Source organism: Genypterus blacodes, unplaced genomic scaffold (assembly GCF_046128005.1).
Source record: "Genypterus blacodes isolate CSIRO-AG114 ecotype Tasmania unplaced genomic scaffold, CSIRO-AGI_Gbla_v1 ptg000141l_1, whole genome shotgun sequence".
NCBI lineage: Eukaryota > Metazoa > Chordata > Actinopteri > Ophidiiformes > Ophidiidae > Genypterus > Genypterus blacodes.
In genome coordinates, this window is record NW_027466943.1 from 1,567,719 (window position 1) to 1,595,530 (window position 27,812).

Sequence of the window (27,812 nt, forward strand, 5' to 3'; positions counted from 1 at the left end):
ACGCGAAGTCCTGACGTAAAGCTTCCGCGAAGAGTCTGTTGACGGTACAGTTACCACAGACCTACGATAGCTCGCTGAACTTATCCACGCAGTGTCGTTGTGTTATTTTCTTAATTCTCCTTTGTCGTGTGGGAAATCTGCCATAAAGGATCAAGAGTTTGTCACGCGTGACCTGAATAGATAACGAGGCCTTTTTGTTTTCAGGGGACTATCAGCAAGACACGTGTCGGCTGCTAGCGAGCTATGAAGAGCAAGAGGCGACCTAACGTCCTGCTAACAGGTGAAACAAATCTCTATTTACGTAGTTGTTTGGATAGTTACTTGAGTGGATATGATTGTGATCACACTGCAAGGGCTATTAACCTTGTACATTTTAAAGTTTGTGTTTTGTTTGTAGTTTAGTTTGGGATTTATTTACGTTTCATTTAGTTAGAGACCTAAGCATCTGCGCGTCTGTAAAAGACAGGATGACGCATAACATACCTGTTTTTTTTCTACTTTATAGGAATTGTTAATTCTTGGAAAATATCTTAATTCAGAAACTAAATTTCACTGCAAATCTGTCTGTAAAATTGCAGAGGACTGTATGTGTATAAGTGTGAAACTGAATGCCAAACCTATAGAGCAGGGGTGTCAAACTCATTTTAGTTTGGGACCAGAGTCAGCTCAAGTGGGCCGTATTAGTAAAATCATAGCATAATAACCCTTTGTTTTAGTGCAAATGTCTTGAGTTGAGACACCTTTGCTGTAGAGCCTTAAAATGATCAGTCAGTCAAATTAAATTTTGAGCTGGACATAGTACTTCGATTTGAAAAGTTTAAGAATGTGCTCTGTCATGAATAGACCTGAACGTTAAAAAAACAAAACAAACCCACTGAGCATTGTGTAGTTAAGTCCCTATAACAAAAAATAATGATAAATGCAGTAATAATACAAATAAAATCCAAAATGTGTAGGGGAAACTGAAGAGAATATTCAAAAGATTTGGGTGAAGTGAGTGTAAAGGTAATTATAATTGGATAAGATAATTTATCAAGTATGAAGAAATTGTAAATCAGTTCATATGTTTGGTCATGTTCTTCCTCCCATGCTTGAAACTGTCTTGCTGTGACTCCCACAGGGACTCCTGGTGTGGGAAAGACCACCTTAGGAAAGGAGCTGGCACAGCGGACAGGACTGGCCTATGTCAACATAGGAGAGTTGGCTCAAGAAGGTAGCAACTGCCCTCCCACAATTGATCAAAATACTTAATGACCCTTTCAGGCATAGTATGTTTTTTTGTGTTGTGGGTATGCAAGCACTCACTCAGCACATTATTTAAAATTGTAAGTAAGTTGGCTATACATTCTATGTGGATCATTGATGGAATAGAATAAGGTTCTAGTCATCATTTGGACAAGTGTGGTCTTAGGCAGCTTGTTTTGGTGCTGACCTGATTGTGAGTGCTGTTCACGTCACATACAGTATGCCTGAGGAAAATGTTTATCCACAATTTCCAGTGAAGATAGAAACATATATAGAAGGAAAGTTAATAGTCATTGATATCGTGATGATGTTGGAGCAGCTGATAATCTTGATTGAATTTTGCCAGGAGAGCTTTTTGATGGCTATGATGAGGAGTACCAGTGTCCCATTTTGGACGAGGACAGGGTGAGTTCCGCACACCAGCTCCTGAAACTATAAAACAACACAAGCTTCTCAATTCAGTTTTTCAGAAACAGAAAGGAATCATTACAGGGGGTAGTGACATGTCGTGTCGTTACATTGACGTGAACATCACAATTTGCTACTCCAAATCACTCCTGTGTCATTCTTTTGTCCCCAAAGTGACAATGGTGCAATATATGAATTTTATTTGATTATAGACTAACATGCTAGTTCAAGGCATGCGATTCAAATTGTTATGTAATGTTATTTTTAAAACTATGCAGTATCACATCAGTATGAGTCAATTGCAAGACATTAGGCAACAAAACTGGTTGATGGCTACTGCTTATGTTAGGTCTAGGGTGCATTATGGTTAAATATCCTGCAGTGAGGCATGATAGTTTCAAAAGTGATAATGGTGTACAACGTCATAATCATCATTAATTTGGCTGCAAATAAAAAGTGGGGGAAATAAAAAGTGTATTGGGAGTGTGCGTGCGTGCGTGCGTGCGTGTGTGTGTTAACCCTGCTGTATCTTGTGCAGTAAATGAATAGCACTGATGTAATTCCCGGTTGTCATCACTTGCAGGTGGTTGATGAGCTGGATGAGAAGATGGGAGAAGGTGGCGTGATTGTAGATTACCACGGCTGTGACTTGTTCCCTGAACGCTGGTTCCACATCGTGTTTGTGCTACGCTCTGACAACACCCACCTGTACAATCGGCTAGAGAGCAGGTACTGCTGATGGACTCCTGCAGCTCTGTACTGCACTTCAGGGTCGGAATGTGTAACCTAACATTCAAAAATCTGTTAGTATGGAGTAGGACATATGAGCTTAAAAGAACTTGAGAAAAATCCAAGACTGGTTTTTGAGCACTCACTAAATTTTCTCTTCAGTGTGAAGCCAGTAGTTTGTTCACAGTTTCTGCTTGCTGAATCGAGAAGCATTCACTTGTGGGATCTCTGAGAGAACCAAGTTCAACGTAGAGGGGAGGAAACTCTTTCTGCTAATGTAGTTTTTCCTCATTCACATATGGTTCGAGCAATGAAGTGTCATCTGTGCAAGTGTAGTGTCAAGTGTATGACTTTGTGATTGAATTGCAATCAACCAATGCCAAAATGTATTGTAAATTGTGTCTCTCAAGGGAGCAACGCCCTAATCTCACATGTAGGGCTGTGCAAAAACATATTCATCACAGTATTTTTCAATCCTTTGGATGTATTTTCTTAACTCTACATTTTGATCGCTTTGGTATTGAATCTACCTACTATATATACATATAAGCACACAAGTTTACGTCATATGTACTGTATATTGAGTCACGCCCAACATGATTTTCTGTAATGCTATGACAGGTAATAAGGTTTTTGATTTTAAAGTTGAATCTGAAGAAATTCCCTACAATACCAGCTGTTGTGTTGTGCTTTGTGACAGGCAAAGTATTGTTCACAGACACTTCTGCAGCCACTATGCTGAGTAACTTGGAAATCAATAGCAACACAGCAAAAGCAGCAAGCCTCTGGCCGTCTTAACAAAATGTAATTGACAAGATAAAAATCATGATGTTAAGGATCTTGCTAATTTTTACATCTCTAGCGAAACATAGACTAGGTACGAAATATTCAATATAATTCCCACTATTACTCAGAACGCCCAACTGACTTGGGGGTCACCTCCACATGCGTTTCCTCACCTTGCAGACTCTGTCATAGTGAGCAACAAGTCCTGCATATGCAGCAAACACAATCTTAAATCCTTTCTCTCTTCCCTTCATTCACTTTTCACTCACGTGTCCACCTGTCTCATTTTGATGTCTGTGTGTGACCAACAGGGGCTACACGGGGAAGAAACTTCAGGATAACGTGCAGTGTGAGATCTTCCAGACCATCTATGAGGAGGCGATGGAGGCATACAAGGAGGAGATTGTCCACCAACTGCCCAGCAACACGCCAGAGGACCTGGAACGCAACTTGGATCAGATAGTCCAGTGGACTGAGCAGTGGATGAAGGACAATAACTAAAAGCTGGACTGCACCTTGTGGATACCTGTGACTGGACTTACTTGAGCAGCTTTTTGGACAGTTGAAGATGAATTCTGGTTTTCTACTGCATTCTATTCTAATTCTATTCCATTACAATGCTATGTAGTAGTGATCAATATGATATATTGGTACGTACTTGGGGTTATATCTTCGAGACAATAAATTCTCACCAGTGTAAAAATGGTGTTAGATTGTTTTTTGAACTAACACATGTGGTTGGACTGACGTATCAGGAATTGTTTATACTGGTTTGAAAAGTAAATACTGACAGCAAAAGGCAAGAAGCCACTACAAGTGTTACAATAACACAGATTTGCTACTATTCTTATACTGTACATGCATATACACATATTCTACATAAATATTCTTGTTGACCATTCAGCTAAATACCTGAGCTCCACCAACCTGGACTTGCAGCTATTTAGATCCATCACACAGATACAGACAGCAGGAGCAGAGGCAAGATGTGGAGACAGTCATGTAACATGGCTTTTTTTGTTTTTTTTCCTGAAAACTATTTTGTAGTTAAGTTAAAATTCCCTATTTGTGCTTTTTCCGATAGCATTATGGAATCTTTAACACCTAAACACAGTGTTTGGAAGGGTGAGTTGCATTTATTGTTGCATTTATTGTTCCATGCTTTAGATTACTTTTCACTTCCAAACCATGCACTTCGTTGAAGCAATTGCATCTGGACAGGAAGTTTAATAAGTGAAATATTTTAAAATTTGATTGTATGATTTTTGTGGTTGGCTGAAACATTACTACCATATTTGTTCTATGTTTCATAGTCGAGTATAGGCAAAAATGTACTTCAAGGAATGCAGCAAATCTCTTCATCAACCACATACTCACTGAACATACCAGCCATATGTAAGTTTGGAATCATCTCCGTCCCTAACAACAACAATAAACACCCAAACACCTCCATGACAACAACCCTACAGTCCTTGCATCACTGGTGATTAAGGCTGAGGATTGAAGGGGCTGATTCAACCATAAATCATGAAACTATTGCATAATCCTCATGACAAATTGTTTCAGCACCCGGTTTCAATGCATTGACAAAAAATGATATGGAAATTAGTGGGTTTTTTGACGATTTATTGTGCATTTTACATTCTTCAAATGTATAAAAGTCTTAACATTCAGTCATAGTCATAGTCATCTTTAAAATATCAGTGCATCTCCCTGTAAAGACTGTCAGAGACAGGGCCATTAAACTAGCACCAAGCATAACCAGTCAACAAATAGAGCACATCAATTCAGCGCCAGTATACTAAATTGAGGATATGATATGAATGAGCAGACGACACTGCTGTGCAGGTACAGTAAATTAACTCTGATGGGCCAAACGGAACACAACTTTTCCACTTCACTATTGTTCAGTTGTGTTGGTTATAGCTTCCCCTAACGAAAATAAAAGTTTTCTTTGTTGTAGTTGAATATTTTCATAAATCAAAACATGGTTTTAGTGTAAAGGAAATGCAGATGGTTTTAGTGTAAAAGAAATGCAGAGTTAAAATACCAAATAATCATGTATAGCTAGCTGCAGAGTCATCACATATGGTAAAAACACTTCATTGAATGCTCATTTACAATGATTAGTCATGTGAATGGCCTAATTCAGACTTGATAGGCTGTTTTGCGGCTCCTGAAATGTGAATCGCCATAAATGCTAAAGGTAGGAAAAGTTCCTGACCCCTACCACTTGTAAAAGTGATATTTTCCTTGTGGGTTTCTGAACGATTGTAGTGGCCCAGAATTGAGAACTCACAGGAGAAGTGCAAGTTGACATTGGTCCTTTAACCTCGGCTGTATGTTTGTATTTCATACTGTTTCCAGGGACATTGTTGTTTCATATTCTTCATAGGGGGTGTGGTCCTCAAGATACTGAAGTCATTCTTTTTACTTATTTAATAGTATTTCTGTTGTTGTTTATTGTTGATACATTAAATAATTTCCTTACTGTACTTCTTACAGGTACTCTTTCTAGAGTGGGGGCGTTCTTCCTACAGCTGTGAAAATGGTAGTCTGGGAAGGTGCTGAGAAAATATTTACATGTTACATCACAGACAAATCCTGAAGCCTGGCCCAACTTCTCACCTTGTGGGTAAACAGTGTAGTGTAGAAATTAATTGGTTTATTTCAGCCATCGAGATCAATTTAGGTTGGTAAAGAAAATAGGCCAGGATATTGAGATAGAGACTAGATATGTGTTTTTTGATTGATTGATTAACCCAGGCTCATCAGCACCAAGGTTACAGCCACTATTGGGATGGAGGTAAGGTTGTGGTCACTTCGGTCACCATGACATGAAGCTGCTGAATGGGGTATTGTGTCTGAAAACATCACCTCTGCACGCTTAGCTTCATGCAGGGCCTCCCCTATTGTGCGAGGCATCGTGAGGGGGATGGAGTCATTCTGGGGAGAGTTCTCGCTGAAAAGCGTGGATGGCTAGTTCTTCTCTAATGGCCACATCAAATGTAGGGTAGCCACGTTGGGCGTGCAGCCTGACATCAGTGATGAAGGTACCCAAGTTTGCTCCCTCTCTGCAGCGACGGCTGGCCAGTTCTCTCAGTCTTGGCCGGTGAAATGGCACTGTCTGAATCGGCTTTCTAGAGTCATGGTCAGAGCTTGGAGGAGGTCCCGCTGCATTGCTAGCACCTTTCTCTATAGTGCCAGGGCAAGGTGGATCAAGGGTCTTCACCGCTCCAACTGCTGTGCCATGCTTTTAGCTGGACGTGGGAGAGGTAGGGCTCCGGCTGCGTTGCGCCGCTGTACTTTGATAACTTGGCTGGCGTTCTCGGTAAGGGTGCACTATTTTTCATATATTTATATATTTATTTATAGTCCCATCAAACATTTTATTTATTTATTGAATAAATAAAAAACTTGGTAACAAGTCAGTTCCTGCTTAAGTGGTTATATGGATGGATGAATAAACATATGGAGGGATGAAAATGATGATGGAGAGAAGAAATTAATGTAGGAAGGAAAGACATGAGTCTATTTTGTTATGGATGTGAATTTAATACTGTTTAAATGTAATTGTTGTTGTTGACAAGATAAAAGCCAACACAACTTTGGCGCAGTACAGAGAGTGTGTGTTCTGACTTTGAGCCTCGGTCTTTGTCCATTCACTTTGTGCAAGGTGAATTTGACTACCAACAACACAATGTGGGAAAGCCACACCTGTTTACTTTATTATTTATTTATTTAGTATTATATTTACTCACATTGCAGGAAGCATTGTGTAGGGCTTGTTTCACATGGGAGAAGGGGCTGACCGTAAGACAAACTCTGTATGTAAGATGATTAGTCGTGGTGGTAAATTTGTATGTATTCATGTGACTAATAATGTGTTTATGTACAGTAAGAGTGGACAGGCTGTGGAATTGCTAAAGGTTTCCACAAAATTACTTGAGTAGTGTAAGCTGTATGTGTGCACAATACAGGAACATTAAACAGAAAAGAAGAAGCATGACGTGTTCTTCCAGCAAGTCAATCTCATGTTTCAGGCACTCATGTAATGTGATATCTGAAGTTATGTTTTTACTGATAAAAGTACGACTGAAGCCGCCACTGAGTTTCTTGGAATGACGGTAACAGAGTTTGTTTATTAGAAAACTGGCATGTATTCTACTTGCTATTGATTATTATAAGGAGAGAAGCAAATTTTAAGAGAAGCAAGAGGCAAGGGGAAAATTCAAATAGTTTGGTTAGTCAAATCAAGGCTGAACGCTAAATGACTCACGGTAGCGTGCAGAAAGCCATTGCTGTAATACAAAGGTAGGTAATTCACATCCTCTGGATCTAACATACTGCAGATTTTACAACATTTTAGAGTCTGTCATTCTAAAAACTGATTACAAACAAAATATCTTGTGTTGTACTTATTTGTTGTGTAATAAGTTGTTTATCACAATAAGTTGTCTGTCACAAATGCCACGTGTTGTTTTCAAGGACGTGCTCATTGCTGGTGGAGACAGCTGTTTATGTCGTAAATTGAAGTTCAACATAACATAAAAATTGAATATTTAAATAAATATTTAAGTTATTTATAAATAAGTCTTCGAAAATCTAGGTTTGAGGTTGTTCCTGAAAGCTGGACGTATCTTAATTTGACAAGGAGCCCCCACAGGAAACAATTTTACGCGTCGCCGATAAACGGAAGTACACATTATTTACAGTGTTCCTGTGTGTGCTGCTTGGACTCGCGTTCATGGATGGACATGTATAATATAATGAGTAAGACAGGCTTTTATTTTCATGTCGATTGAAAGACACGTCTTTTGCCCTGTCTGTTCATAACGGTTGAACATTTAGCATAGGTGGACAGAAGTTCTGAAGTAGAACCAAATGACTGGTACACCGGTGTAATGGACTAACCAGATACCGTGTTAACTGGTAACTTTCGTCTTTATGCATCGACGGCTGTTTTAGTAACGAGAAGATGTTGCTTTAACAACCATCTTGTACCTCACATTCATATTTATCAGTAAAGTTGACGCTTCTAAATTTACAACGTAATGTAACCGTCTGTGAGGTATAGTCATCCACTCTAGCCGTAAAATGACAAAAGACGAGAAGGTATCGACAAGACACAAAGTGCAGCTTTTTACAAAAAAGACAAGTTAGTATCAAATATGATTGTAAGGCATTATAGGGACAACTAAATGATTCCTTCCTGTTTTAATATGTGCCAGAGGCGTTATTCCCATTCCATTTCCACCATGTCCCGCCCTTCATGCGCTAGGATTGGCCGCGCGCCTAGCGCGCGCATGCGCACGCGAGTGTTGTAGATTGACGCCCACAGCGCGTCCAATGGTCTCCTTAGAGATGTATTTCCTTTACTTTACCAACCTAAATTGATCTCGATGGCTGAAATAAATTATGGCCATACACCTTTCTTAATGTAAACAATGTCAAACGAATATTACAAGACTTTTCATTTAGTAATTATTTTACCTAACTTGGAATACAGAGCAGCCAATAAATAAATTGTTGTAGTAGGATCTTCATTGTTTCTCTTTTGCCTGTTAATTGATTGTTGTTGTTAATTGAACACTTAAATCAGGGAGAACACCGTTTTTTAGCGGTGAGCTTGTACTGTTTGAATTTTTCACAATAGTTCATTATTTAAATCAATTTTTTGAACACATTATTTTTCTAACGCACCACATTCATTTTGGATGGCTTTTTCCTGGAGTTCACATGATCACCTGTTTCACTAATGGTCTTGCAGACATGACAACCAAATCAAACGAAACAAGACAGGCATATGTGCATATGAAAAGACAGAAGTAAAGGTGTGCGCAGTGTTAGATCATCCAAATATATTTACTTAGGTATGCTTCAGTTGTGTAATGTAATCATTTACACACTTCACCTGTTCACGATGATGTGGGGGCGCGTTATATATAGTTTCATGTTACAAGCTCTGCTAGTTAGCCGGAGTGAAACGGTGAGTCAAGCTTGTAAGGGTACTGTGCATGTTGCTTGAAAAAACAATGTAAACACATCTTTCTATCAATCAATCAATCAATCAATCAATCTGAGGGGAAAACTATGTATTTTACACCTTACTATTCATAGTGATGTTATTTCATTGTAGACATTTGAGGAGTCAACAAGGTGATTGTAATGAAATAACAGCTATGTGGCATGACACTTCCACAACCTTACATATATCAGATTGAGAAGATATGAAATAAAATCTAAATGTGTATGTTAATGCCATCCAAGATAAATTTCAATTGCATGCAAAATGACAATCATTTATCTATTGTTATTTGAAAGGACAGGAAGTAATGAGCTGGAGAACAACGAGGAACAAAGGCAGGGCAACCCTCCACTGGCTACTAACATTTGTATTTAACTAGCCATACTTTTAATCATAACATGTAAAATAAATACCACTTTAATGACAGAAGAATTCAAAAGGATATATTTAACAAACTGTACTGCTCATTTACTCCTAATTCTGCTGTAAACTCTCGATTTATTTTTCTGGTTTTACTCGCCACCTGACTCAAACCACTTCTGCACAGCTGTTGGCTCATATTATTAGGTCAAACAGTTTGGGAATGCCCATTTAGTTTTGCAACAATTCCAGCTGTTTGTCCCTTGTTCCAACCAGCTTTTGTTTCCAGTCAGCTTATCTAAATTTTGCCATTGAGGATTGTATTCCGTCAGGCCATCTGCATGAGCACTGGATAACATTGTCTTACCAAATGTGCAAAATTGTTTTTCTTCTGCAGCAGAAAAAGTGGCCTCATTTGAGTCAAATTCGATTCCTCTTTGCTGTGTAATATTCTGTTTATTTTAACTGAAAGTTTGTAGCCTTTTGTGTTGTCTTCTTTTGCTTGCAGCCAATGCCCTGTAATGTCTGAAGTTCAGTGCATTGCACTGTGAAAATGTAGATTTGACTAAAAAAAATTATTACCGTGCCATTCAATTTGGTACAGAACAAATAATGGTTTGATTAAGGCCAGTTTGATTAGTCCAGTTCGCACTACTAGGCAGTCACAAACATGTTATTAGAAGGGGGATAAGTGTGTGTGCCAAGTGTTACTAAGGTTTTTTGAGGGTTGATGTTACTCTGACTGCGACAATGGATAAGTCTTACAAACATGGCAGTTATTTGACGTGACCACTAGCCACTGTGACAAAATAATTCATACTAGCTGTGTCTGCTGATGGTCGGTTCCTGTTGTGGAATTCTAATGGATGTCCTTTCCTCTCCTCACAGCGGCCAGCAATAATGCCACAGCCCAGAGTGATGCTTGTGGTGACGGGAGATGATTTCGGCTATTGTCCCAGAAGGAACAAGGGCATTGTGGATTGCTTCCAGGCTGGTGGCATTTCAAGTGTATCACTACTGGTCAATGGGTCTGCAGCTAAAGATGCAGCTGATCTAGCTAAAAGGTAGGTTACACTGTGTAGATGTTGTTATGTTGATCAAAAGTTTGTAACTGAATTAATTGAATAAGGAACTATTTAAAATGGGCACTATATGGTTTGATCAGTGAGTTATTTGCTCACATTCCCCCTTGCCAAGTAAAGCGCAGATAATGAAAATGAGCAAGCAATGACTACACTGTAACAGCCATGTCATATGGCACATATTGTCCTTTCACTGAGTTCACAGCCTTGGAGAAGTGGACACATAACGTCCCTGCCCAGTTGTTGCAAAGTGAAGTAGAGAACTGAAAGGAACCAGATTTGGAATGACAATCAATTTCCCAGGGAAATTCAGGACAGATGCAGACAACTGTTCCCAATCAGAAATTAGTCTCTCGCTGAAGGGAAATGTCACTGATCTAACAAACTCTCTAACAAAGTCTTGTTTAACAATGTATTTACCAGAAGAAAAATAAGTGATCTCTAACCTCTGCTGCCAACTACTAACTTTGCGCGAATAAGTGTTGTTGGCTGATGAACCCCACCTGTTACTCCCTCTGGGTTGTGCTCTTCCCTCACCATATTTCTTAAATGTTTGTCTGTGTCTTGTCTGTCTTTTTCTTTTAGACAGCTTAGATTGGGACAAACCCCAAAACCAGTCTTTCCGTTTTTTTCAAAGTCTCTGTGGTAGCCATCTTGGACTTTCAAAATGGAGACCAACTGTAACTTGTTTTTAGCTGCTTCTGATGATACATTAAATTGGCTGCTTAGTTAAGACCACTTAACTCAGAAGCAAATGGGACAATTTGCATCGCAATGCATTAAGGGTAAGCTATTTATCACACCAGTGCACTGATTTAACATGGTGCTGTATTGTTAGTTTTGTGTATTATTGTTGTTTTTATGAATTGTCCTCTGTACGTTTTAAGTAGGTGCAGGACCACGATCATCCAGTTACTTATACATTGATTTTTGTTTTAGGAAGCATTATATGTATGTATATGCATAGACAATGCAGACAAAATAATGGTCAGTGAACAAATTAGTGAATAAGTAATCACATGAATTGTTTGGTGTCTTATCGAATAACATTAAGACTGATCCGATTGTCTGCAGAAATCACATGACATCACTTGAATTTGTTCTTCCCTCTCAGACATAACATTCCTATAGGGCTCCATGTCAACCTGTCAGAGGGTGTGCCAGTGTGCCCAAGCCTTCGGATGGGCTCCACCTTGATCACCCCTGGGGGCTTCTTCCATGGGAAGATGGGCTTCCGTCAGGCCTTGCAAAGAGGCCAGCTCATCATGGCAGAGGTACCCTGCTAACTCATGTCAGCCAAATTCTGCTGTGACTGGCACAAGATCAGTCATATTATAATAATAATATAGTCCTATAAAAGTATCAACAGGCCTTGAGACAAATCTTTAGTTTAGAATTTGCACATCACTTTTGTATCATTTATAAAAAATGTAACTTTTTTCTCTCATAAAATTAAACTGTGAATAGTAGAAGTAAAACTTTCCTGATTCCTTGCTTAGTCAAATCGAGTATGCTCCCATTTCCAGAGGCTTTCTACCTTCTTGAAAATCATGAAAAAGTAATTTAATTTGAAAGTGTGTTTTACAAGCCTCGAAAATAATGAAATATCTCAAAAGTTTTGGAAACATCATGGAAATTTAAAGTAATGGTTGTAGAATGTGAGAAGTTATAACACTGATAATGACAATTGATTTTTATTTATTGGGAATCCACTGTAGTGTCATCTGAGTAAACCAACCTGTTGCAGTTTCACAGTCACATAGCTGTGAAAAATCATCATTAAAACATTTGAAAGACTGGAGCAAGCTGAGCAAGCAATACCAGACAAATGTTGTTTTAATATCACCTTGTTATATGCTGAAATATATATAAATTATGAGATGCATGTTGATCTCCATACCACGTTGTTAAGGTTGATTTACATATTAGACCACAGATAAGTTACCTTTTTTTCTACCATTACTGCCACATTGTATATATGCTGCCATTTACAAAGGGTAAAAAAAAACTTCAGCTCCACTGTTAGCTCTTGATGCCACTGCAAACTTAAAAATCAGATGAAAGGCCACATGTGTTTCGGTGCAGGCACATAGATCAGAGTGCTGAAATATTTTATGTATTGGTTTCAAATCACAAGCTTCAGTGTTGGCCTGCCAGTCAATCAGGAATTGCAGCCTGTGACAATACTGTAGCGACAAAAATTCTATCTATTTATATAATTACTTATTATAAGCTCAGCAAGGAGAGTCAAGAACTTTACAGCAAAATGTCTAAAACCACATGAAAATATATTTGTGTCTCATTCTTACATTTCAAACATACATTTGCTTTCAGCAGTCCCTATTTTGTGAAGACTAGCGGGTGTCCAATGGTATCTTTGTACTATCCTTGGTTTTATTTTCCTCCATTTTAATAATACAGTATAGGCTACTTGCTTTACAGGATTTTCAGTGCAAACAATGTTGTGTGTTGTACAGTGATTTGGCCTGAAAATCTGGAGATATCCAACATGGCCACCAGAGGGCCTCCTGCATCACATTAGCATGCACAGTAGCAGTGCTGTTACTGGGCAGAATACAAAGGTCCCCTGTGTATTTCTCCTAGGTGGAGTTGGAGCTGAGGGCTCAGGTCAGGCTGTTTAAGGAACTTACAGGTCACCTGCCGTACCATATGGATGGCCACCAACACATCCACGTACTGCCAGGTAATGCATATTGTAGAAATGATAAAGGACATGACTACTACTGACGACATCTAGGCATGTCTTAGTCAAATTACCGAAAGGTAAAATTTTGCTCCATCAGACATCGAGAAGATGTTGAATCTAATAAGCTGCTGCCTCCTGTACCATACATGTCCAGGTGTGAGCTTTTACACTCAAAAGGGAATTTCAATGTGGCGGTGGGAGAAACATGTACTGAATGGCCTCAGTTTTTGCGATGCACACCGTGGTATTGACCTGAACACAATGCAAGGGTTAAATTTAAAGAGAAACTAGACGCTATTTCTATTTTCATTTGGACATATAGTACTTTGGTTGATGACTGGGATACAGGGGATTGAAGTCGTATCCAAATTTTATCCAATATAATGCTGTTGCCTCAGGTCTCAAGGCTGTGCGTTAATATCTCTTATTCTGGCTCTGAGCAGACTCCCTGTCATCTCTGTTCACAGGTTGCATCAGAATCTCAGTAGAAAATGTGCTGTTTGAGGTGAGACAAAGAGTGAACTGAAGTACAGCAAAAATTGAGTTGTCATTGGTAATGTAAAGAGCACGTTTAGAGAAAAGCTGCTTGTTTATTGGAGTTTGATGGAATATCATGCTGCTGTCAGTGTGTGATGGCCATGTGATGTTTGGCATGTTGAAGCAAGCTACTTGCTTGGCAGATTGATTTCTGCATGGGAATGCATGAGCCATCTTAGGAAAGTGATCAGTCACGACCAATAAATCCAGGGACTTCCCATCGCTGACCTCCGCAGACCAAAAGTTGATGCAGACCAACTCCATCGGCTCTGACGTGCGGATACTCTCCGATGGAGCACATACATTGGGTTGAGATGTCCTCCCAACAACACAGCGATGACAGTTCTTCACATGATCGTCAATGTCTCCTTTCATGCCAACCCAGAAGAATATTTGCCTTGCTAGAGACAGTGTTCGGCTTTTCCTTTGGTGACCAGCTGCGTCATGAATCCCCTCGAGCACCTGCACTTTGAGGGAATTAGGCACCACGAAGAGGGAAAGTCGTCTATTCATGTTGGGGTCTTTTCTCACCTTGCATAGCACACTGTCGTGAATGGCCAACTTGTCCCAGTACTTAAGGAGCTGACGTACACTGGAGGGTTCATCAGCTCTTTCACTCTTAGATGGCTTTTGACGCTCCCTATGTAGAAAAGAACACAGCTGATGGTGCGATCTTGCCCTTGGTGGTTGACAAGACTGCTGTGAGGAATGGGGGAGACAATACATGACAATGGAGGAACAGCTGGACTCGCCCCCATGACTTCACTCAGGCGGAGTGTGCGTCCAGCACAGCTGGAATCTCTTCGATGGACCCACCAGATAAGGCTTCATCACTGGGTGGGTTGTGTAAGTCTCTACCTGATCTCAGGACCATCTGATGATTAGTGGTATACTTTAAGGCATGCTGGACAGTGTCATCGACAACACCACTGACATACCTCAGCATCAAGCATCCAGTCTGGGCTTTGTCAAGATGTACGTCAACTCGTCAATCTGTCCAAGCTGTGAAGTGACGCCAATTGCTGAACTTTTCGCATACTGCCCATTTCAATGCAAAGAATTCCAGTCTCTGAGCGGGGTAATTATCTGTGAGTGAGAGAGTGTCCTGCTGGCAAAGGTGACTGGCCTTGCCACTTCTTCTCCAGGAGGGACCTGAGATAGAATGGCCCCAACACCATCACAGGCTGGTCAAAAGCTGGGTGGGCCAAGGTCACACTCTGAAGAAGCTCTGATTTTAACGTTTCAAAAGCGGTTTGACATGCCAGTGTCCAGTTAGTGGGAGCAAGCTTAGCATCGCTCGTTTTCTTCCGAGGCTTCCTCCCCCTTCTCTCAGTCTGTTTGTTGGACCCTGCTGTCAATCGGAAGAGCGGCTTGGCCTTTGCCGAGCATCCCTCAATGAAGTGTTGGTAATACAGCGCCATACCAAGGAATGACCTGATCTTTTTTGGACAAGGTGTCTGTCCGTCGGTTTCCATGAGGTCGACATTCTGGACTTTGCTGATGGTCTCTACTTTGTCTGGGTCAGTCTGAATGCCTTTTTCACTAATGATGTGGCCAAGGAACTTAACAGATCGTCTCAAGAAGAAACATTTCTTAGAGGCCAGCTTCAAGTGGTGACTGGACAGATGGGAGAAGACCATTTCAAGGTGTTGGAGGGCCACAGACTCAGACAGGGCAAACACCATCAAGTCATCCAAGTAGCACAAAACACTGCTGAAATTCGCATCTCCAAAGATGGACATCATCATCCTCATGAACGTTGCCGGACTGTTGGAAAGACCCTGAGGCAGTCGGTTGTATTCATGCAAGCCAAAGGGAGAAGAGAAAGCTGTGTATTTCTTGTGCTCTTCCTGGAGAGGCACATTGTAATAGCCTGACGTCAGATCCATAGTGGAGAAGAAGACGTTGCCACCAAGAGCAGCTAACACATCAGACTGGTGAGGCAATGGATGGGCATCTCTGATGGTCCGCCCATTCAGAGATCTGAAGTCCGTACAGATTCTTAAGTCACCATTCTTTTTCCAAACCAATACAAAGGGAGAAGCATAATCACTGTGTGACTTGCGCATGATTCCTTTCTCCTCCATATCATTCAAAACTGTTTTTAGCTTAGCATACTGGCTCGGTGGAATCCGCCTGTATGGCAACCGGAAGGGTCGGTGATCAGCCAGATTCATGTGATGGACAAAGTCTCTAGCCTCGCCACAATCCATTTTGTCTCTTGAGAAGATGGACTCATGTTTCTCAATGAGGTGTAAAAGCTTGTCTTTCCAGCTCACTGACACCTCACAAGACTCTAAGTCAATGTCAGGAAGATTCAGACTGCACAGAACACTTTAAATCTCCTCACTAGATCTGGGTGCTGAAGAGGGGCTGTTCTCAGTACATTGTACATTGGACTTGATCTGTTTGGCCTGTGACATGTCTTCCACAGCAATACAAGGTGACACATCAGCTATCTTGGTGTTCCTTTTCAACACAACTCTTTTGTTAGTTGGATTGATGACTGTGTGTGAGAACGCTGTTGACCTATTTGCTGCACGATGTTACCCATCTGATCCAGAACATCATGAGTATCAAAGGGGGTGGACGTGTAAGGAGACTGATGAGTGGAGGAGCTATCACCCAGTATGTGGCGGGTGTCTGATAAGGGGAGGTAAATAGAATAGAATTTTATTGATCATCATGTTGCATGCAATCCAAAGCAAACCCCATGCCATTCTACTGTGCCCATGGAGCAGTTGGGGGCTCAGTGCCGGCAGTGCTCTGGAGTCAAACTGGCAACTCACCAGCTACCAGTCTGCTTACTTGGTCCACAGGGGGACTGGAACCAGCCGGTTCCCAGCACGGTCTCGCTCCGGACTCGCTACACTACTACCTACAGTGGAACTAAGTTCTGGGAAAGGGATAGGCGCCCCCACTAAACCTCCACCCCGACTAACACTAATTGGGGTGTGAAAACTCTGAGATATGGGAAAGTTTGAGCTATCCATTTCAGTCAAGGAGATAGATAAATAGAAAAGAGGAGAAAACGCCAAAATACACTATATATTACAAAAACTATAATAACATATTACATTCATGAACAATTTCCTAGAATTATATGTATGCTGCAAGTAACCAAGGCTGCTTAACTGAACTAATATGATGACTGGTCCACTGGTCCAACTTGAAGCTTTATCCGGGTCACAGGACAACTGTAACCTGCATTGTGTATTCTTTTTGATGACAAACTTGTAGTTGGGATGAATAGAACTTTATTCTGCAGACAGACAACATTGATTCTCATTTTTATCTTAAGTACATCCAAATACTTTATAACACACTAAATAAAACAACCCAATTAACTATACTAATCCCTTTTTAGCTATAAACCCCGAAGAAATAAACCCCCCTGGCCATAGAAGGTACTGCACCGTGAACGCAACACGAATGAAAGATAACAAGTTAACCATGCCACGAGTTAAATACAGAATTCACACGAACTACAGAACACTACACTACACGACGAATAAGCACTGGTATGAGTTGGGAACAACAACAAAATTTGGTCCGCCTAAACAGAATAAATATCAAATTGAAATGTACATTACTACAGTGAACACGTGCTTCCAAGGCAAAACGAAAATACAAAACCAAATAAAGTTACTAAACAATGTAAAACATTACACAAGTACAATTTATAAGGGAGGTTATCTACAATATTTAACAATAGGATATATATAACACAATTTAATACAACGAAAATAAGATTTAATGATTGCGGACTGCATTTCTAACCAACTTATCTGCAGACAGAAGACAATGATTCTGCCACAGGCTACCCACATCGCAATGACGTGCCCTCACTTCCAAAATAAAAGCCCACACCCATTTCCGCAGGATTTACCAATATATATATCAATATAACTTAACTATTTATTAACGTAACTGATTAACCTGTAACACCTACACAACAGTGAGTGCCTACTCACTCACTGCCCCATGGTCATGTGTTGCTGCTCTTGCCTTCTTGTCATTTCTTGTGAAATCTTCTCTGTTTTAATGTTTTGTACTATAGTACTGCATTTTACTCATGCTGACCTTGACTGTCTTTAAAGCCTCCAAATGTAATATTTATTTTGAGGCATCAGGTGAGTTTTTAGCTAACTCTCGTGTGCTGGCTGTGTGTTGCAGAGGTGCGGGAGGTCTTTGCACAGGTGCTGTCTGATGTCAGGATCCCTTACACTCGTGTTCCTGTAGAGTCGGGTTTACACGACTGTCCATGGCTGCCCTCGTACCTGCACCGCTTTTACACACAGGTGGAGAAAGATGCACTGGACTCCATTCCTGTGTTCACACGCTACGGAATCAGGTGCGTGCGTGCATGTGGGGTTGTGTTATAAAATCAACGTGTTAATTTTCACTTAATTTGAAGTGAGACACAGAGCTATTATGGACTGTTGTGCCTTGGTCGAGGTATGCAATCCAATGAGTATACAGATGAAAGTTGTATGATAAAAGAAAAGGAAAACAGAAAAATTGTGTCATCTTATACTGACTTCATGAAATAGTTTTTTTTATGTTCTATTTCCATGTAAACATTGTAAGCCATCACTACCTCCCTCACTGTAACTGCATGTAAATATTGTTGTGTAAACATGAGTAATCAGTTTAAATTGATCTGCTGTTTTAGAACAGATTTCCGTTTTTCTACAAAAATTGTTAAAACTGTTTGATAATCACTGAACCTCTGAAGTCTGGACAACTTGTCTGCACAGGTGGCCCGATGTGTACTTAGGTCTGACCACCGTGGGCCAGAACATGTCCATCCCCAATCTGAGGCGGGCGCTCTCGTATGCCTTGGCCTCTGCGTCCTCAGGTGCCTCTATGAGTGATCACAGGTCAGATCCGCACGTTGTCACTGCAGAACTGATGGTTCACCCTGGTTACCCTAGTCAGCCTCAGATAGGGGGCTGCGGAGAGGGGCCTGACGACTTCTCGCAGTCAGCTGACAGACAGCATGAGCTGAGCGTGCTTAAGGACCCGGCCTTGCAGGGCCTCTACAGCCAGGAGAGAGTACAGCTCTGTGCTTTCAAGGACCTCTGAGTGCTGCTGTCTTGAAATAGTCAACCCCTCAATGGTTCTCCCAACAACCACGACCAGCGTTGACGAAGAGGTACACTGGACAAATGACTATATAAATTTTATCCGTCTATAAAATCCATCTAGAAAATGGACAAGTGGCCCATGTGGTCGTGGCAATTTGATTAGACAAATTAGCTTTCAAACCTAGTGATAACAGTGATCTTTTAAGCTCACTGCGTGTCATGCTGAGATAGCATAATGTTAAAATCTGTGTCAGATTGTACAATATCAACTTTGATACAGCTCATTATGCAATGAATGGCTATAACAGTCAGAAGTCTCTGCATGCAGAAACACGTCATCTTCCGTCTGCTGGTTTATAGATGTGGATCGTAGCAACATGCATTTCCTCACAATGTGGATTCTCGTCATATATTTTCTGCAAACTATGGAATCAATTGTATTACAGACAACAATGTCCAACTACAGCAAACTTTTGAGTTGATTCATCAAGATTCTCTCACCATGATTAACATCTCAGTAGAAGCCTTCATATGATTTGCTAGATAATTGTGATCCAGAATCTTGGGTTCCACTTTGAGAAACATTCTTATGGAGCCCAGTCAGACTGGAGCCCATGGAGCCCAGTCAGACTGTTGCATGTGTGAATCTACTATGAACGATAACAGTAACTACAGTAAATTCACTTATGAACAACGTGTATGGAGTTTTGGGTGGAGCTTGTGGCATACAGTTGTCGTAATATGTAGCTATGAGACTGCCATCACTGTCACCAAAGGATGTTTCTTTAAGCATGTGCCTGATGTTTGTTGAAGTCAACAGAAATTCATGCTAATGTTATGAGCTCTGCCCTTTTGCTACAGCACTTTAACATTACTCCACATCAACAGATTGCACTAACCATGTTAAACTACTCAATATGTATATACAATAGCCATTCAAGAAGTGCCTCTATCTTCTCAGGTTCCTCACTCTCTGTCACTGAATTATATAATGTGCTCCCCGTCTTAAAAATGTGTGCATCCGTAAGTTCAAATGAGCAGCTTTAACTCTTAGTGTGCAATCTGATGGACAACACTCAAGGAAGAAGTCCTCAAATCCTTTTGATGCTGTAAGTAAATGTAGCTGTCCTACATTGGGTCAGCACAGCATTATATCATTGCAATGTAACTAACCAGAGTTGGGGAAGCTACTTTGAAATGGAAACTTTACAACCTATTCATGATTTAAAGATGTTCGACTGTCGCCAAGTTACTCTTAGTAAAAAAAAGTAGATAATGACATTGAAGCTATTTCAAGGGGCAATTTTAAATATTTGTGCTCTTTTAGATAGATAGATAGATAGATAGATACTTTATTAATCTCCAAGAGAAATTCATGTTTTCCAGCAGCTTAAACAAGGTTGAAACATAAGAGGCATGCATTACTCTCAAAGTACAGTTCAAACAGTTACAGTGTAATTTCTAAAAGTAAACCAACTGTACCCATTTCTAAGTCTGAAGGTTTATAACGAAACACCAATTTACTAATTTTGTTACTAATCATTTGATTCATAGATTCAAAGAAAATAATCAACAGTTTCAATATTAAGAGAAATACAATTTAGTGCATGCTTGTATACCAGGATTGTGCAAAATTCTGAATATACAGTAAGAATAGAAGTAACCAATTGAGTTCATGAATTTGAAGTCTAATTGAATAGATTATACCTCACAGGATGTTGAGTTTGAAATATGGCAGACATGCAACACAGGAATTTCCTTAAACCTAGCAAATCATACATAACTGCTTCATATTTTCAACATAAGCGTTTTTCTTTTTAGACAGGTGCTAAGATTTAATGTTTCAGTTTCAATGTGTAACGTTTACCTCATTCTATCATCCTCACTGACTGTGAAAACACGATCCCTGACAGTGAGAGAAAAGTTGTTGAAGTGTTTTTTTTCTTTCTGAATGCTTTTGATGCAATATTGTCAGTAGAAGTTATAGCTGATGCCTTATAGACCATACTGATCCAAGAAGACTTGACTCTTTTTCTGGTTCAGGAAATCTCGAGACAACAATGTGGTTTATGCACTGGGAGTTGCCATAATCAGACAATTCTCAACTTAAATAGTTTCACAGCCATGGTCTCCCTGTGTTGGAGGCTCTGCTGACCTCTCTTCCCGGACCATCAATAGAAAAGAATATGGCACGTACAACATGCAAAGAGCCCAGTGGAAAGTCATTTTATTGACCTTAGGACAACTACACCAATGTCATTTATTTTTCCAACTGGTCATAGACAATACCACAGGAAGAAATGACAACTCAATGCATGATATTTAGGAATAAAGACATCATATCAAGTAAAACAACTAAGGAAACTTTCATATGATTATAGAAATTAGAATAAGAAGTATTAATAACTATACCTGTCAAAGAACGTGAAACCTGGGAGGAAATGGAAGGAAAAACTCAGGGATATAAGTCCAAACAGCTCCATCATGATGCCCATGCTATAAAAATGGAACAGGCATACAGGAGTGACCACTACTACAAGAATCCTCACACTGCTGTTGTTACTCATTATGCTATGATAGTCATATTTTCCACATATATATATATTGTTTTATAACACACATACAATGTATTCTGAATTTACAGTTCGTAACATAATTCTTCTTGAAAAATGTATCTGTAATTTACAAATTGATAAATTTTGGAGGCATTCTCAATTCAATGGTGAACTGCGCACAACCCTGTTTACACTTCTCCTGGTGGGAGAAAAAAAAACACTTCTCCTGGTGGGAGAAAAAGAATGACTGGGAACAGTGACATTGTTTGGACAGACACTGCCCTACTGTCAACTTACTGAAAAATGTTAATATTTAGTTAGTACTTACAGCTGGCTAATCAACTGTGGTCTAAGTCAAAGTACTCAAACTAAAGAATTGCACAGTGAAAAGTTTGTACCCATTTTTGTTTTCATTGAAAGCTAAAGAAAGTCTGAAATAATAAAGGGATGCTCAATGGATTTTAACAATAGGTTGTTTCTCATGTAGTCAATGTAAAGTGTGATATAGCAATGGCATAACTGTGGAATAAAAGTAAAATGTGTCCCTTTGTTCATGTTAGGACTTTTATTTCCATCTGTGCGTTCCCATTGCAAAGTTGAAGTGATGTCTTTTCAGATCAAAGCACAAACTACTATTGCTGCTGATTATGAATATGAAAGGCTCCATCCACGTTTTTATGTTTCTAAGCTCTTTGTAGCATCTCTCTTGTCATGAATTGTTTATTATTTACACAGACTGAGAGGAAGTGTGCATTGTTTGTTTTTTTAGAATGTTTCATGATTGGACTGCTTTGAGCCATCACATGGACCTATTCCATATGATCTTATAGCACATAGTCCTATTATATACTGAAAATTGTTTTGCAAATATTATACAACACATCAAAATACAATACTACTTTTTACTAATTGGTGAATGATATAAAATGTATGCTGACAGACATCGACCAAAATGCAACTTTTGAAAGATACCGACACTCTTAACTTTGGAAATTAGTTTGGAAACAAAGACACAATATGTAGAGATGATAAAATATGAATATAAAATAAGGCTAGTTGGTATAGTGTTTGTAATGTTTAAGATGTTGATAGAGGGGCCTACAACTGTCTGTCTGTGTAATCTCTCTCGCCCCCTCTCTCGGTTCATTCTCATTCGATCTGTCTGAAAGATCTCAATTAATTTGCACAAAATTTTAAAATGGCTTGTCACTTTTTTTTCTTTATAAGATGTATTCAGTATATTTACTTCACAGGTGTTTTGCTGAGTTACATAAGAGATTCCTTAATACAGGGGTTTCAAACTCATTTTAGTTTGGGGCCACATTCAGCCCAATTTAGATGCAAGTGGGCCAGATTAGTACAATCATAGCATAATAACCTATAAATGGATGTAAATGGGCAACTCCAAGTTTTCCCTTTGTTTTAGTGCAAAGAAGTACAGGTTCATATTGCAAATGTTTACTTTTATTTAACTATCTTTTTACAAAACATATGATGAAAAACCTGAAATTTCTTAACACAGTGGTTCCCAAACTTTTTCTGAAGGGCCCCCCTTCTGTAGATAAGAATATTTTCTTGCCGCCCCGCATGATTTTAAATGTACATACATTTCCACATCTGTGTAGAAATGTGAACTAAACTGACTCCCTATCCGTGGATAACTCCAAAAAACTCTTGGAGGAACAGAGCGTTTAACTCTGCCTGGACAGTTACAATTTGCTTTCACTGACAATACAGGAGAGAAATAATAATAATGAATAATAATGTGCTTGCTATATGGAGAGAAATTATGATAAATAAGAGAAGAAAACATGAAAGAAACATTTACTAAAATATCCTCGGAAAATCACCTTCGTTCAGCGCTGATTTGACGCTGATGTGGAAACGCTGTACTTTAGCGGCGGGATGCCATCACTTCGCATGTTACAGAATCGACATGCGTTGTGGGAAATGCAGTTTATGGACAATCTACGCTTAAAAGCTCTTTGCTCTTGCAGGCCACACAAAATGACGTGGCCGGCCCATTTCCAATGGATGTAGGCTTGGCCCGGAGGAGAGGTCGCCAGGTGGTTCCAAACCTTCATTGAGTGTTTCGACACTTAACCACAATACTCTCCAGTTGGTGTGTCGGCAGTGGGGTCCAAGTCACTGCCCCTCTCCTCCAGACTGCCAGCTAGTGTCCTCCCTCTTAGTCCAGAGCCAACAGGAGGCTCTCTCTCCCACTTCTCCCAACCTTTGAACTTGAGCAGTTGTGTCATATGTTCAGTCATTCCTCTGCCTCCTTTGACGATCATGTAGTTTATTTGTAGTGCTGGATGCAAGGCTCAGGGAATTGGAAGCACAGCCCCACACCTTGGAAACTAGTCAGTAGCTACGGTAGATAGCCAACCCCCTGTAGTAAATGCAAGCTGACCTGGCAGAGCTCCTACTCCCCGGTTATTGGAGTATACCATTAATTAGAAGACGGAAACAAATGAGAAGTTCCCAACGCCGTTCATAGAGGGGAACACACACACTAACCTTTCTTGTGACAAACATGATTTTAATGTCTGTGTTATGTGTGTGTGTGAGAGAGCCAGATCCCATGTCCCAATAGTAACAATGTTGATTAGCAAGGGTCAGTTCTCTTTACTCTGCCAAGTAATAATGGCCTTTATGAATACAGTGACTCCAGAACTGATACAGGCTTGAACCTTCACTTTATAATGCTATATTTTCAACAATATATTTCCCCCCTTTGGGCGATTTCAATATTGCCAAAAATAGAACCATGACCTCGGAACCGGATAGCGAAGGCAAAAAACTAGTATCAATAATCTAGGAAAATTCCTTCATGATCCCCTTGTCTCTCTCAAACTTAATTATGGGCGATCACACTTTTGCACTGGTACTCATTCCATAGGTTATTAAAAATAGGTTGTGTAATATAATGTTAACCTGGTAGAGCATATCAAGTCAGCACTTCCCTATGGTGTGTATACGTCGACAAATATAAGCCAACAATACAAACTGAAATGTGACAAACTCCCTTTGTAGCTGGATCCTGGACTTCCTGACGGGCAGGCCCCAAGTGGTGAGAATGGGTAACCTAACCTCCTCCGAAGTGACCCTGAGCACTGGAGCCCCCCAAGGCTGCGTACTCAGCCCCCTGCTATACCCCCTTTTCACACACGACTGTGTGGCCACGAGAAGCTCCAATGTCATCATTAAATTTGCTGATGACACCACCATCCTGGGTCTCATCTCCAACAACGATGAGACCGCCTACAGAGAGGAGGTCAGTGCCTTGGCAACCTGGTGCCAGGAAAACAACCTCTCAACGTCGGCAAGACTAAGGAGATGATTGTGGACTACAGGAAACGGCAGGAGGGGCACACCCCCATTCACATCAATGGGGCTGAGATGGAGGGAGTTTCCCATTTAAATGTCATTAAATTCCTCGGTGTGTACATCAGTGACGATCTCACCTGGTCTAGAGATTCTGACTCGGCAGTGAAAACTGCCCAGAAGCGCCTGTTCTTCCTGAGGAGGCTGAAGAAGTTTGGCATGTCTAGAGAGCATACTCTCTAGCTGCCTTACTGCTTGGTATGGCAGCTACTCTGCTGAGGACCACAAGGCCCTCCAAAGGGTGGTTAAGACAGCGGGGCGCATCATTGGCTCCAACCTTCCCCCCGTGCAAGGCATCTATCACACATGCCTTAGAAAAGCACGGAAAATCATCAAGGACCACAACCAACCCTCACATGGACTCTTTACCCTTCTACCATCTGGTAGACGCTACCGGAGCATCCTGGCACGGACTACCAGACTCAAAAACAGTTTCTTCCCCCAGGCCAACAGGCTCCTCAACCAGTGACTTTGCACTCCGTTATCATTGGCACTCATGCCACTTTAGATTTATTTATTGGAAATAGTCTGTACATGTATATTTTAGTCTGTATATATACATATTTTTAGTCTGTATATACATATTTTATTCTGTTGTTATTTAGTGTGGTCTGCTCTCTGCTTCCATTTTCTTTATGCCTAGTACTTTTGCACAATTGCACTATTTGCACTAAATTCAATTTCAATCTCTATATTCTGCTGTTGATGTCTCGTCGTGAAGAATTTCAATGTACAGTATTACAGTGTTTGACTGTGCAAATGACAATAAACTTGACACTTAAACTGTGATTGCTGTGCAAGTGAAAACAGTTTATATATAATATAATTACTCTCCATTATATAACCAGAATTATCTGCTTAATTGAAGATTAGATTAAAATGAAATCAAGATAAACTCTTCAATCAAACTTCTAAATTCATATGATGTGTCTATAAGGAATATTGTAACTTCTGCATTTATCAATCCAGATGCTAATGCTATGAATAACAAATGCATAACAACATGTTTATACAGAGTATAACCTATTATGATATCAAACTAAATGCTTCACGAGCAGCCGGACAACTAAGGACGATGGGTGACTGTCCAAAGGAAGCAAAGTCCAAAGTAGAAGCCATGGCCCACCAACTGGTTCATGTTTCAAACAGATTCTCCCCACTTAGCAACACTGAGGGCAATAGTCAAATGTATTCCTGGGGCCGGAGCAGTTGACATAGAATCTACTCTGAAACTGTTGGCTAAAGATTAATCTATGATATGGTAAGAGTATTATTCACGCCGGCTTCAATGACACCCAATTTCACCAGTCGGCGGTCACTAAAATTAATATTGAGTGGTGTGCACATTTGCTAAATCAATGTCGGACTCTGTAGTGTTCTTCGTGATGTCAATCATAACTCACAATGTCATTAACCATGCTGAGATGCAAGGGTGGTTCCATTCATGATTTTGTTACCAACTCATGATGTCACTGCTATAATTTGAAAATACAAATAAAAAATAAAATAAAATACATGAACTTAAAAGCACCCCTTGCGTATGACTTAATCCCAGTCCGTGTCTAGTTGGAGTTCAAGCTCACCCTCGCAGACGGCCCATATTTTAGAATTGGATTGGTCCCCTAGCTTCAGGATGCAGCAATAGATGTCAGAGATGGTCCCTCTTAGTGGTGTCCTGAACTTAAGCAGGTATTCGCACATTAGTTGAGGAGGAGAGGAAAGGAAGTTTTGGAAAATGTTAGCGGCAAAGTGTAATTCGTTTGCAAGTAATCTCTGTTGTGTTGATTGGAGATGCTGTTAAAACTACCATCCGAATACAGATTAAGGAAACGTATGACTTTGTGATGCCATGCTACGGAGGTTGAGTCCAAGAATGAGGGAGAGAACAGGTGGTTGTTGCTGACTGGACCGAGGGGAGATGTGTCTACAAGTGTTACAAGTATTCAAAATTGATATCAACTCTCTAGACTAGAGTATTTTAGTGAACTTTGAGATCTTGGTTGGAAGAGAGGAATATATTAGGGTAGCTACGGAAGAGGAATTGCAGCAGGATTGGGCTTCCAGCCTGCACCAGGCTAGGTCAGGGGAGTCAACCCAGTAGCGTAATTTATCGGTATGAATTGCTCAGTAATAGGATTGGAGGTTTGGTAAGGTGGAACCTCCACTAACCTTACATGTTTGTAGTAATGATTTGCGGATCCTTGGAGGCTTTGCATCCCAAATGAAGGTACTGTTCATTTTGTCTAAAGCAGGGGCCTCCAACCTTTTTTCCTCCCACTGGAACTTCCTGTTGCACACCCAGCCATTCGTGGAGAGGGAATTCTCTCATGGAACTGGAAGGTTTCTTCCTTTTTTCCTTATTTATCGTGGTTTTCTCGGGAGTTTTTCCTCGTCTTCCTTGAGAGCTTTGGGCTGGGTTGGGAAATGTTGTGGGTCTGTAAAGCCCTTTGAGACATTGTATGTGATATTGGCCTATACAAATAAACTTGACTTGACTTGACTAGACTCTGAGAGCTAATTTTACAAAATAAAAGTGTTCGAGAGCTACTCAAGTTTTACATTATTAGTAACATTTATTCACATGGCTCATCCTCTACCCAAACCAGCTGAATAAGCATCTTTTGTATGAACATTTACAAAATGTTGATATCCAACACTCACTCAGTGAGTGTTGGATTATTATTTTACTATTTTACTTATACTATACCTTTTTATATTTCAAATTTTCTGTCTGTCCACATATCACATATCAATTTCCCTACGCATTCTCTTTCATTCTGGGAATTCCCGGTAGTTTACATACCCTCTGTAATTCACATGATTCAGTTTTGTGAGATGACTCCTCCTTTAAAGAGAGTGGAAGACTGTAAAGAGATGGCCAGTGATTCAATGGCCAAA

General features: G+C 40.2%; 2 protein-coding genes across 4 annotated transcripts; both read left to right on the forward strand.

Moving 5' to 3' along the window:
* On the forward strand, positions 1-3,855 carry ak6 (adenylate kinase 6). The gene is made up of 6 exons (XM_076165122.1): positions 1-44; positions 205-280; positions 1,121-1,213; positions 1,592-1,650; positions 2,237-2,382; positions 3,480-3,855. Exons 2-6 carry the CDS (start codon positions 244-246, stop codon positions 3,667-3,669), a joined length of 525 nt encoding a protein of 174 aa, XP_076021237.1. The 5' UTR covers positions 1-44; positions 205-243; the 3' UTR covers positions 3,670-3,855.
* Positions 3,856-7,229: 3,374 nt separating this feature from the next.
* On the forward strand, positions 7,230-26,135 carry ydjc (YdjC chitooligosaccharide deacetylase homolog). Of its 3 annotated transcripts, XR_012964979.1 has the most exons (7): positions 7,854-7,941; positions 10,445-10,620; positions 11,753-11,912; positions 13,243-13,342; positions 18,059-18,236; positions 18,643-19,040; positions 24,564-26,135. XR_012964979.1 is itself a non-coding variant. In XM_076165135.1 (6 exons), exons 2-6 carry the CDS (start codon positions 10,457-10,459, stop codon positions 18,968-18,970), a joined length of 930 nt encoding a protein of 309 aa, XP_076021250.1. In that variant the 5' UTR covers positions 7,230-7,482; positions 10,445-10,456; the 3' UTR covers positions 18,971-23,298. The 3 variants fall into 3 exon arrangements, 2 of the variants coding, with proteins under 2 accessions (XP_076021250.1, XP_076021248.1); XM_076165135.1 differs by lacking the exons at positions 7,854-7,941; positions 24,564-26,135 and adding an exon at positions 7,230-7,482 and having other exon boundaries at positions 18,643-23,298; XM_076165133.1 differs by lacking the exon at positions 24,564-26,135 and having other exon boundaries at positions 18,643-23,297.
* The last annotated feature ends 1,677 nt before the right edge of the window (positions 26,136-27,812 follow it).

Excerpts from the sequence above, each read along its gene's own strand:
- ak6 (XM_076165122.1), top strand. The coding sequence starts at position 244 with ATGAAGAGCAAGAGGCGACCTAACGTCCTGCTAACAG. Across the intron at positions 281-1,120 it reads ACCTAACGTCCTGCTAACAG|GGACTCCTGGTGTGGGAAAG; the intron begins GTGAAACAAATC and ends TGACTCCCACAG. Across the intron at positions 1,651-2,236 it reads CCATTTTGGACGAGGACAGG|GTGGTTGATGAGCTGGATGA; the intron begins GTGAGTTCCGCA and ends CATCACTTGCAG.
- ydjc (XM_076165135.1), top strand. The coding sequence starts at position 10,457 with ATGCCACAGCCCAGAGTGATGCTTGTGGTGACGGGAGATGATTTCGGC. Across the intron at positions 11,913-13,242 it reads GCCAGCTCATCATGGCAGAG|GTGGAGTTGGAGCTGAGGGC; the intron begins GTACCCTGCTAA and ends TATTTCTCCTAG. Across the intron at positions 13,343-18,058 it reads ACACATCCACGTACTGCCAG|AGGTGCGGGAGGTCTTTGCA; the intron begins GTAATGCATATT and ends TGTGTGTTGCAG.